Source organism: Tamandua tetradactyla, chromosome 21 (assembly GCF_023851605.1).
Source record: "Tamandua tetradactyla isolate mTamTet1 chromosome 21, mTamTet1.pri, whole genome shotgun sequence".
Classification (NCBI taxonomy): Eukaryota; Metazoa; Chordata; class Mammalia; order Pilosa; family Myrmecophagidae; genus Tamandua; species Tamandua tetradactyla.
Window position 1 is genome coordinate 50,471,454 of NC_135347.1, and position 12,589 is coordinate 50,484,042.

Genomic DNA, 12,589 nt, shown 5'->3' on the forward strand with positions numbered 1-12,589 from the left:
GCATGTTGTGGATAAGTAATGGGCTTTCTACAACGTGTCAGAACGCCTTTCTTTTCTAATAACTATTCATACATATATTTCATGTTAGTGAAAACAGAAACGCATCCCAAAATGTTGATCTTGATTTTTAAATCTTATGTCATAATCCCAAAGGCATCAGGTTAGGTGCTTTGCGGAGCTTAGCTCATTTAATCCTCACAGCAACCATAAGAGAAGGTACTACTATTAATTCCAATTTTGGGAGAGGGAATGGAGACACAGAAAGGTTAACAAAATTGCCAACATCACACAGCAAGGAAGTGAGAGAGACAGGATTTGACCTCCAGTGTTGTGGCTATACTGTCTTCCTATCATTTGCTCTGACACTTACACATTTGTTCATATAACTTTTAATACACTTTTTTTTTTTTTTAACATGGACACGCACCAGGAAACGAACCCGGGTCCTCTGGCGTGTCAGGCAAGCATTCTTGCCTGCTGAGCCACCGTGGCCCACCCTTTAATACACTTTTAAAAATAAATGACAGTGTCAGATCATTGCTATGACATAGACCTTTGCAATCATCAGGCTAACTAACCATGGTAACAAAAATGTAGCACATAATAAAATATATGTTATTTCAATCACTAACTTCCCATGGGATGGCATTCAAGACTGGTTAATAATAAGGTCTCCTTATTCTGAGGCCTTTCAGATGACTGGGTAATTTATCTTTCTAGTCCTCAGAATAAAAATTCATTTAAGGTTGAAACCATGTACATATGCATGAGTGCACACACACACACACACACTCATACCAAAATGGACCTTTTCAGCCTGAAGAGTAAATGACACAAATTCTTTGTACACGATTGGAAATAAATTATAGTTTGTTTCATGGAGAATGGAAATCTTCAAAGTTTAAGATAATAACTGAGAAAAATAAATAATTCAGTAAGTCTTAACATCTGTTAAGGATATTTAGTAGAAGTAACAATAGGGGTAAACAGAGCAAAACAATGCAAACTCTCCCCAATTGTTTCTATTTCGATTACTTTCTACTTTCAGATCAAGGTCTGGTTGTTTTAAGGCCACCATTATTGAATAATTCCTAAACAGTCCAACTGAACCAAAATTATGATATAGGAAAATACTGCTGAAAGGCAAATCATTATATCGACGCCATTACAATAACAACATCAGAAACATCAACGGCTGACAAAGTGCCTTAAATCTGTGCTACCCAGCAAGGACTAAATAACACAGGGGCATGAGTTCAAGGGGAGACAGCTCATGAGAATTTCTCTTCAAGGTGCAATGAAAACACTGTGACTTATTCGATATGTTTCACCTCCCCACAGTTTTCATTATGATGCTTTTTCAAACTTCTACTAAAACAGTCAAAGATAATAATATTTTTCAGCCAAAAGTTCTTTCAGAAATAGTGCACTCATTATAAAAAGTTTTACTTCCACTCTCCCATATTACGAAGCCCAAGTCCATTAATAGGCACTTGCAGTAAACTACAAACACAAGAAAAGTACAAAAAAGTCACCTTACAATCACAATTCAGCAAACAGTTTGATTTAACTTAATGCCCATTTTCTGATTAACTGTAACATGGAAAGCATTATACCAGGCAAGGTGGGGCAGAGATTATGCATGAACGCTACCCTTTGGAGTATATAAGTACAAGGAGAGATAGGCACGCAAACAAGTACCTAGAACATACAAGTACGAAAATACACGCACTCGAGCAAAGTGCCTTGGGAACTCGTTGTAACTGTAGGGGAGGGGAAGACAGATGAGGAAGAAATTTTAAAAGGCTCCTTAGAAGTAACTTACTTGAGCCTGTTGGATACAACAGGCCTTCAACAGGCCGAAAAGAAGTGGATAAGACTATTCCAGGCCCCTGAGGCTGGGAAGCAGCACAGGTAAAGGCACAGAAGCAAGTGCCAGGCAGGCAGGAAGCCAAAACGGGAAGACTAGAGAGGGAGATATATGAGAGGGGATCCAGAGAAATTAGGGAGGTCTAACCTTGTCAGCATTACATACCACCATTATTTAAAGAAAAATTAATATCCAAAGCCAAGAATGAGAAAAGGAGTCATTTCCTAAAATATACCTCCACACTTTAACATGTGTGTTTTCTCTCCTGGTAAATAAATAATGGAGAGAAGAATGGCACGTGCTAAACTTTTCATGTATTCTCCTGTGCAGAACTTAGCGTGTACACCACAAATAATGTCTTGTTTCATGAGGTTAAAAATATTTTGCAGCACACTGCGGTCAGTTGCAGCAATGCAAATTATCTTCAAATGATCTTGGCACATCATAAATGGAAACTGCATCCAAGGTTAATTCTAGCTCCAAATTGATATGCCACTGTCCAACAAATTTCAATTTATGAATATGAGCAACATATTTTCTCAAATCAGTTCCATGGACCGTGCTCTCCTCCCAGAATATCTAGGCAGTGAGAAACAACCAGAATGTCATTCACTTCACGCACTTCAGAACGAGAGAGGCAAGTAGGACTCTGCCCTGTTAGGCTGTTGCTTCTCCATAGTTTCCAGCACAAAAATCTTCAACTCTTCTGGGGGCTCAAACGCTTACTTTATGGGGTGATGGCCCCCAAACCCACCCCGCAAACTTGATACCTTCGCCATCACCAAAGCATGGCAGGGGCCAATCGGAAACATTTCACTGGGCAGCTGGAGCCAGATTTAATCAGACCATATTGTGTGGGGCTGATCCAGAAGTGCTGATGAAAAATGGGAACAAGAGACAGCTGTTCTCGCTTCGGACATTGTCCCCACTGCTATGTGAAAGGGCTTTGAGCAAGGCCAGTTTCTCCTGGGCCTTTGCCTGGATGTCGTCACCGCCTGGCACTGCCATTCCAATCGGCCAGACGGGCCTGTCCTCCTTGGAGCTGTAGAGAACGTCCGGTCCACTGAGGAGGAGAGTCCAGTCAGAATGTAACTTACTGTCCCACTCGTGCTTTACTATTATTGTGTGGCTGTTTTTCATGGCCCCTGAAAAGAAACAGCACAAAGGTGGGCCTCACCCACAGCCTCAGTCAAGGCCATGGGCTATCCTGCACAAACAGCATTAATGATGCAGCCAAAAGGCTTCCCTGGATGTGTCAGTGCTAATGGGACAGTCACGCGGGTCCGTGAGATCGCGGGTTCATTTCACAAGGACTTACCTTGGCGGATGAAAGTCTGGCTGGTGTCCAGCAAAATGTCACAGCCCTCTACTATCATTCTTTCTATGGCTAGGTTTTTCCTTATGTTTTCAGTGTCGCTCACTTCATCGTGCATCACCCTGCCAGACACAACACAGCCGGAATCACAGTAAGAGATGTTTCTTACTGCCCCAGCAGGTAAGCAGAGAAGGGTTCTATCTGGGAAGCTCAGTTTTGAGCTTGTAAACACGTAACTATGGGCTGGGGCCCATGGGGGAAGGACACTGGGTCTTCAAGATTTCAAAAATTCAAGACCCAAAGCAAAGCTAGCGTGCATAATGATTTGCAATGGAAAATGGGTCAATGATCAGTGAGTACCCGGGGAGTGATGCTCAGAAATGCAATAGAGAAGGGACACATTATTTTACGGGTAGACCCCCTAGTTAAACTTAGAATGCTGCTTCTTGGAGGGGAAGTAAATTAGAGAGCTTTCTCTCATTTCTCCCACATAAGCTAAAGGAGCATAGATATAAATAACTAACTGAAACACTGAAAAAATCCCTGATAAATCGAACATATATATTCTCCAGCTTCTTGACAAGTAAGAATACAAAAATGCCACTGAAAAACAGCTTTCTACACTGAAAGAAATAAGAACATTTTCCAGTTTGAACTGAAATACATCTCCTCTCAATTACATACATTCATATTCAATAAAAACATTTTCAATGATACAATTTTTTCCTTCGTTAAAATTAATATGACTGATGATTCAATACAATCCCAAGAGCTAGCAGTATGTACCTTTTGGGCGAATCTGAGAAGCTGGATTTGTGTCTTCCTTCTTGCTTTCTGAACATATGAACTAGGCATCCACAAGTGACTAACTGGTTGCTTTCCCATCCCAAGCTTTAATATAAATTCTCCACATACCTGGACAGTTCCTCCAGCTTTGACTTAGCAAACTCCAGACTTTTCCTCTCCACATGCTCGTGGGGTGTATGAGCTAGAAGTTCATGGAGTGTGATGATATACCTGGGGATCTAAACGCAAAGTCCCAGCGTAAGCAGGAGGTGAGGAGGGACCATGCCCAGACGTTCTCGACGGAGACAACACCACCTCTGAGAAGTTCGTCTCTGCTCTCACAGTTTTGATTGCTTTACAAATACATCTTTTTAAGAAACACATTTAAAATGAACTATGTTTCACACTTCACACACACAAAAAAAGACTTCACCAAGAGCACACAAAAAAGGCAGTCATAAACAAAATATTATGTCACAGAAAACAACCGTTTAATTTTTATATTATTACATAATTATATTACATATATAATTATAGATCATTATATTACATACATAATTATATTATATAATTATGCATTTTCAAACTTGGTTCATAGGGAAATGGAGGTTTCATCAAGTCACTTGAGTCTGTAATTTAGATATTTATCTGCTTGAAATTTTAAAAATAAAAATGGATGATCCTACTCAATGCTTTCTTTAAGAATTAAAGTTTGGGAGAAGATGATACAATTGTCCTTATTACATTGCGATCCTACTTTACCTCAACTCATTCCTATAGCAGTGCAAGGCACTGCTTAATTAGACGATTGATTTGTAATTCTGTTTGTGAATAGACAGCCTAATTCTAATCGAAATTCTGTCAAAGGCAGAGAGTCTACCATCCCTATGAAGGTTTTAACAGGCCACAGTCAAGAACCAACTTAAAATGTGAGTCAATATATTGATTTTGTACTGACTTATAAACTCAGCTTTTTTTAGAAAGCAGGGTTTAAGTTTAACGGAAACATGCATGAACATAATACCCACCCCCCATCATGGATCTCACCAGGTACTGGAGACTTTGTACATGTGTCCAGTCCTCTAGCAGCACAAGGAGTCTTTCTCCAATTTACAGATAAGGAAACAAGGTGTGAAAAGTTGACTACCTGCTCGAGGTGGCCTCAGGGTAAACGGCAGAGCCTGGGACAGTTCACTACTAGCGACCCCTTAGAGCCACTCCCAGGGGTCTCTTCCCTGAGGACAGGATCTCCCTTGAAAAGACCTCTGAGAATGAAAATAAAAGTAAAACTGCCTTCCAGGCCCCTCTGGGCAGTTCTTTCCATTCTGTGCTGAAGTGCTGCCAGCTCCATGTATGACCCTAGTTTTGCTCTACTGCAGGTAGGGGATTCCTCCAGTTGTTTACCAACACTTACTAGGGTCCATAATTTATGTGCTATGCAGAGACGCAGCAGGCATCAGCACAGACAGCAATTTGCAGCCCACACTCTGGAATCCCATCCTAGAGATGTCATAAGCCAAGGTTTTGGGACGTGCAGATAGGCTCCTTAGTTATCCGTGTGTGGGATTGTGGAGACTCCTTCCTCTGTAGAACACATAGAATTTCTCCAACCCATAAACTTCTTGCTAAGGCTGTCCCTCTCGGTGCAGGGCCCTGGGATAAGCGTGCTTTCAAATATCCCTTTTGTTGGCACAATCCCATGATTCATAAAAGTTTGCCTCTAAGTTAGTAGTACTACAAGAAAACCAAGGGAATCAACATCAAATATACTAAGTTTTTCATAATAAAAGGAGCAAGAGTGGGAGAGCCTGGTTACTTATGATCCACTGACAACCCACATAACTAAGTTTAGTCCATAGCCTCATGATCCTCCCCCATTAATTAAATTTATTTTAGAGAGCACCCTGGCTAAGATTCAAATGGATGGATTTCAAACTCAGTAACTGGCCTCTTCTCTTTTCTAGTGGAGGAAATAACAAGCACTTAAACTGCTAAAAAGCAGGCAAAGGAAGGTCTGCAGAGTGGTTGGATGGCCCTCCAAAGAGCTCAACCATATTATCAAGAGCTGATCTGTTCAAGAGACCAAAGAATCATAGCAAGCACTGTCTGAATGAATCATAACTCTGCTTTCAATTAAAGAACAAATATTAGCCACTTTATAGACATTAGTTAGTTGGCTCCCAAATTACAGTAAATAATGGATAGAGCAGCAAGTGCCTACTTTCTGAAAAACATCTAAAAGCCCCAGTTCCTGTCAGAAGCAGATTTCATGATTGGCTTACCTATGGACTTACAACATATAAATATCCAAATGGAGAGATGAGCAGCTGAAGGCTAAAATTTAAACAGTACCAGTCAAGGCACTGTCTTTGCTAAACAGAAATTATGTGAATAACTTCATTATATTCTAGAACAAATTTCTTGGGAACACTTGGACCTACAGCTCTGATCATTCAATTGAGCATAATTTCACTGCATCATCCAAATTCTACAATGTCTCCATGTCTCCATAGTACAATGTACTTCAGTAACAGCAGCAATAAACTCAGGAGGTAGAATACAACCCCTTTCCCTTCTATAATATATGCCTGCTAAAAGCTTCCAGTCACCTCTCCCCTTCCTCAGCCCCAAATCACCCTCTGCCCCCATATCTAGGCTCATGGAAAAGTCTGGGCCAGAGACTCTTGGTGATACAAACTAGGGTCACCTCGTTCATTTTTGCCCTGCAGCAAAAGTTGTAGCTCCCCAACCTCACCCTGAGGTGGCCAATCCTACCCGGGAATAAGGTGGACATATAGAAGTAGAGTTGCTAATTCAGTGTATACAATGCGAATCAAACTTCTTTAAGTTTGAGGCTCCACCCAGCAACAGCTCTGACAAGCTGAGACCTTTGGCTACCCTGCTCCAGAAGAAGCCAGAGAACCTCGAGCTCTAGGGTTTGGGGCCACCTTATCTTGGGGAATCCTACAGTACTACCAGGCTCCTTTGCAACATAAAACAGTTAACCCAACCCAAACTTTCAGAACCCATCTAGTCACCCTAGGATCACAGAGCCAGAGAACTCTAAAACTCTACAGTTATTTGGAAGATAACTAGAGTTTAGCTGCCTCGATTTAGAGATAAAGAAATGAAGACTTACACTGATTCGATTATTTCCCCATTGCCATGGTTGAAAGGTGAGCAAGACATTCCAGTCTCCTAAAGATTCCCAGTGCAATGTTCTTTTTCTGACATTATGGGAATCCCTTGGGTCAGTCGAAATGGTAAGTCTTTGCTATTAGCCTGAAACTCCAAGGCAAGGGAAGAAGGAGTAGTGGAAGAGTATTCTAGTGTTTTTAAGAAATCCAAAGGCCTTGCCATGGCCTACATTCAGCTGTGCTTTGGACACCTCACCTGGGGTGCGAGAGCAGGTCTGCCCTTCACAGCACCCAGAGACTCACACTAGGAGGGAATCTGGTAGCACTGCAAAGGCATCAGCAGGCTTAGTTCAAAGCGAGCTAGGTTCTTCCCGGAATGACCACGTCTTTCACAATTCTACCACTGTGTAGTCCACCTGATTTGGGAGCTGCTGAGCAGATACAATGGCGGCATTAAATTATTACCTAGAGGTAACTCTAAATAGCCAAATAGAATCTCAGAAGACCATTACATTATATAAAATCTGCTTTCCTGAAAATAGATCTTAAATTACAATTTTGTATACAGAAAACAAAAAACTCTGCGTTTTCCTTGTGAAATACTTCCTCAAAGAGGCAGAGTTCAAATGACTGAGTTCCATGGAAAAAAACAATAACACTACAAAGTTTCACCATACTTAAGTGGTTTCAAATGGATCTTTTGGGTTTTTAAAAATCTTAAAAAAAAAAAAAAAAAACTCCTTTGGTGACTTCCAGGATCTTGAGTAGGATTAACAAACTCTGTCAAACTATTACGCACCAGAGTACTGTTTCATTCTGAGGCAGCAAAACGATTAGCTGGGGTCAGGAAGCCTGTTCAGGAGGACAAAGTGCCTCCCAGTACCCATAACACACATGACTAGTGGAATCGGTTTCCCACATGACAATTTTTAGGCCTGGCCAGAAGCCCCACAAATTCCACAATGGGAACATTCAATGCCTGTCCAAAAGAACAGATCAACACTTTTCAAAAGAATAAAAGGTTCAATACACATTTTGGCCTCCTCAAGGACTCCTAATGGTAGACACAGGAAAGAACACAAGGGTCCTTGATCCCTTGAGTTGCTCCTGTCCCAAAAGCTTCCCTGAAGTGAATGCCTGGGTGCCAAGAGTCCCCAGGACCAGCCAGTGTCCTCTGGCTCCTAGCATTGCCCTATAGCTGGCTGAGGTCCTTCTTTAGCTCTTCAGAGCTCCAGCCAGGCAGCCTCAACAGCAATCCCAATAGGGCAGGAAAGATGGGCAGGAAAACAAAAACCTTCCCAGAAGTCCCCCCAGTCCTTAAGAACCTTTTATGCAACCAGCATCAACTGGAACATTTGCACAGCATTCTATTTCTGTAAACCTAATAATATTTTTAAACATGTTCAGGAGGAGGCTCCACCAAAGAGGTCTGTGTGGAATCTTTTTGTGAAGAGAAAACTGTGCTGCTATTCAAAAACTCATTCCTGATTTATATACTTCAAAAATACCTGGTTCTCTTACAGAGACTAGACCCAGAGCATGTGGCATAAGATTTGTTTATCTCAGGATCAAAGCTCAAGACAATGACAGATGATGCAGACACACGGTAATTCCTCACAGGAAGAGTTTAGGCATCTCACTCTGATCACATCCTGTCATCAGTAACATCAACCTGGAATGAACAACTTACACAAAGCATTCCAAATGATTTACCTGAAACATGGGGTAGGTCAAAAACGTTTCCAGCATCCTCCCCTCACATGCAGGGTTGGCTTCATACTGTTTTAAGAGCTTGTCAAAATCTCTGTTTTGCTTACAATTGGCGAGTACTTGGAGGCTGTATTGGTGATTACGCACAAACTCTTGATAAATGTTCAGCATGGGGAGCAAAATATCAAACAGATCAGCTGGAAAGAAGAAGTAAACATGGCAGTTCCTCTTGGGGGTTGGAGAGATTGTGACACCCCATGGCAGTGGCTGAGGGTGGGCTCCCAGCACCACATGTGCACTGGGGCCCCGTCCACACGCCTGAATGGCTGGTCTGGTGAAGTGCACCCTGGGCCTGCGCCAAGTCCTGTGCCAAATCCTGAGCCAAGTCCACTGCCAGAGCAGTGGACAGTGTCAAAGGTGATGACAAAGGCAGGCCCAAAGGGCAAGGGGACAGATTCCCAGTGGCTGAGGAGGCTCACAAGTCAACAGGGAAATTCAGACCACTTAGGCTGGAAAATGTACAGGTTATTTTTCTCTACTTATAACCATACTAAAAGGAAAGTCTTATATCTCAAAAGCATGCACTTACCTAAAATTAAAGTAGGCCAGTTAGCTATCCTTGCCTTCAGTCCTTGATGAAATATTTCATGAAGAAACATGATTGTTTCACTATAAAAAAATGGAAAAGTAATATACCTTGGTCACTTTAGAATGTTTGTTTTGTTAAAGAAGTCCACTGCATCCTTAAAGCCTTAAAATATATGTGTCTCATGTGATCATGCTAGGAACCATTGAGTTTTTACTTAGGTTGGCTTGTATGATGTGTGAATAAACCTGTTTAAAAATGAATATATATAAATATATTATAGGGGCTCCAAACTGTACACCCACTAACTGTATGGATTATATCAACCTCCATTAAGGAATTTTTCTTTTAAACAATCTCAAAATCCCAAAGAAAATTCTGAGCTGAGCTTCAAAAATAGGGGTCAGGAAGTACCAAACCACTGTTACATAACTCTCTTCACCAGTTTATAAGTCAGATTTCTATCTATTATAACGTATCACTTCAATGGATAATCAGAAAATCAAGTTACTTTTTTAAATTCAACATGTTAACTCAGGGAAAGGTCTCTCTGTCACTAAAATGAGTTTTGTCAAAAAGAGAGAGGGGGAAAAGCCGTAGCAAAGACTTAAGGGGACTCTGCTAAGACACACAAGACAGAATGTGAAAGAATCTTCTCAAAAGGGCAGAACCTACGCAGACACTGAAATGAAGACCACATACAAATTAGATGAATAAATTCTTAAAAGAGTCAACAAGAGCAGTTATTAAAGTCAAAACACCTTTTGCGTTCTCTATCAATAGAATCAGCCTTCTGGAATGATAAGCTTTTGAAGCCTTTTTTGAAACACCACACGGACACAACCAAATACAAATTATTCATCTCAGTAAGATCTCTTGGCTTGTTATAAGTCAAATTCCATTACAAGTACTTGAAGGGAAAGATCTTTACTACTATTTCCAAAAGGTTGATGAACTAAAATAGACGATTCTTGGGGGGCTGTATTTTTTTTTTCTTATTTCTAAGTAGCATTTGTTGGTCAGGGATTTCAACTGAACCTAGTTGGGTAGTCATTGCAGATTCATCTCTCAATCTCCATTCTATCTTCCTTTTAGGTAGAAAGGGTGGTAGAGGTAAAACTACATTTTCCCAGACTCCCTTGCAGCTAGGATTCTGGATGTAAATTCATTCTCACCAACAGATGAACTTGGTAAGACATGGAAGCCATCTTCCTGCTGCTGAAAGCCTGTCTTGGAGATGTAGGTGTTTTAGGGGCAGTTGCAGCACCAGGACTCAGAATTTGAGTTTACAAGCATCAGCTTCATGGGTCTGAGAGGCAGTTACGGGGACAGTCATTTCCTAACCTGTGGATCATGTCTATGTGCTGTGCCCTTGAACTCGATGGTCCTGGAGCAGCTTCCCAACTTTTACTCCTCCAGCCCTTCCAAAGGATTCTGTAAGCAGCAAATTGCTTCCATTCAGAGGGTTTTCCCTTTCCTACACTGAAAACTAACTAGCTGATACCTCTACCTTCATGTTTTGATACCTGGGTATTTAGAAAACAGATGAAAAAATCTTGTGGGTAAGCAGGTAGGTGGGATAAACTCTGTGTTGAAATTGCGAATAATAGACTGCCTGGGGCTTTAATTTCAAAAGCAAAGAAAGGGAATCTAGTTAAACAACAGCAATGACAACAAGCTCCCTTTGAGGCTCACCTTTAAAAACGCATCTTTTCAAATCTCCATCCTGGAACTAGGCATAATAAACAATCGTAAGAGCAACTGCGAAGAGCCTACAGTCTCACCTTCCTAACAGAAACAAAATTAAACAATATGATAAACCTGGCTTTTCATGTTTCAGACAAAATAATCCAATGGAAACAAATCCCCAGAGGCAACGTAAAACTGATGTGGTACATGTGCCAATAGCATCAGTACCAGAGTGCGGTTCGCGGTCCTGTTCATTGCCATCAGAACTTTCAAAACTGCATACTCAGGTGACCAAAATGAAATGCTAACTAAGGCCACTTGAGATGTCTCACATACTTGAGTGGAGACACTGCCAAACAGTGTATGTGTGTGGGGGGAATTTCCCTCCTTCCTCTCAACAAACTAGCTTACCACTCATCACTCTGCTTTATTACAGCCATCTACAGATGCCCAGTCAACTTCCCTCATGGTTTGAGATCCTGACTCCCAGCTCTCGGTCAGTCTCTCTTTCCGCCATCACTACTCCTGTCATCATCACAGATGACTTCAAGATGCAAGCAAGCAATCTTCCCATATCCTGGTCTCTTGGGCCTTTGGACTCCTCTCCTCCAAAAATCTTGCTCTTGGTCAGTACTCCCTTGATTATACTCTAGACCTTGTCATTGTCAACAACTGTACCCCATCACTTCCCCTTTTCGAGCACACCATTCTCTGACTAAACCCCATCTTTCAGTTCATTGCCTTCAGAATCCTGACTCCAAAAATTATTTCACCCTACCAGGACCTAAATCCATGGGTACAACCACAGTTTCACTGACCAATAACCCCCTCATACCATCACTTTCCTCACTGCACAGCTTAGATTTCACAGTTCATCATTACAATCTCTTCCTTGTATACACCTTCAAATTCCTTTGCTCTTCTCTCACTTCATCCTATTAGCCTCACACAATACCACTTCCAGTAAGATCCCACACTCCAGCTACTCTGAATCCACACTCTTGCAGCTGAAGTGGCTAGAGAAATAACACACAGCCATGCTGATTTGTGTCACTCTAAAATCATGACCTCTAACCAAATATGGGCTCATATGGCTACCTAGCATTTATACTACATGTCCCTACTCCATTTATTCTCCTGTATTCCTTGATCACTCTTTCACTCTGTGGTGGATTGAACTGGGTAACCCAGTTTGGACATAGTCTTGGTCTTGTTCTGCATTGTGGTGACTGTGGACCCACTGTAAATAGGATCTCTTCAAGACATTGCTTCAGTTGAGTCAGATTGGATTTTAATCTGGATTACTGGAATCCTTTATAAGGAGAGTGAAAGTGAGACAGAGCTAGAAGCTAAAAGTCAATGGAACCCAGAAGAGAAAGCAGAAGACATTGTCATATGCATCGTTACGTGACAGAAAGGCCAAGGTATCCCAAAGTTTGCCAGCCATTCAGAAGATACTGACCACAAGAGAAAAAAAAGTCTTCCAGCCTCTGAAA

General features: G+C 41.4%; 1 protein-coding gene across 4 annotated transcripts in view; it reads right to left on the minus strand.

Annotated features, from left to right (window-relative positions):
* The window catches only part of RASGRF2 (Ras protein specific guanine nucleotide releasing factor 2), a 277,005-nt gene that overhangs the window by 157,393 nt on the left and 107,023 nt on the right, over positions 1 to 12,589 (minus strand). For all 4 annotated transcript variants that reach the window (XM_077139291.1, XM_077139290.1, XM_077139289.1 and 1 more), the window contains exons 6-9: positions 9,408 to 9,487; positions 8,822 to 9,015; positions 4,101 to 4,210; positions 3,189 to 3,307 (exon numbers count right to left, since the gene is read on the minus strand). In XM_077139291.1, coding sequence (XP_076995406.1) covers positions 3,189 to 3,307; positions 4,101 to 4,210; positions 8,822 to 9,015; positions 9,408 to 9,487 — 503 coding nt within the window. The remainder of the gene's footprint in view (positions 1 to 3,188; positions 3,308 to 4,100; positions 4,211 to 8,821; positions 9,016 to 9,407; positions 9,488 to 12,589) is intronic.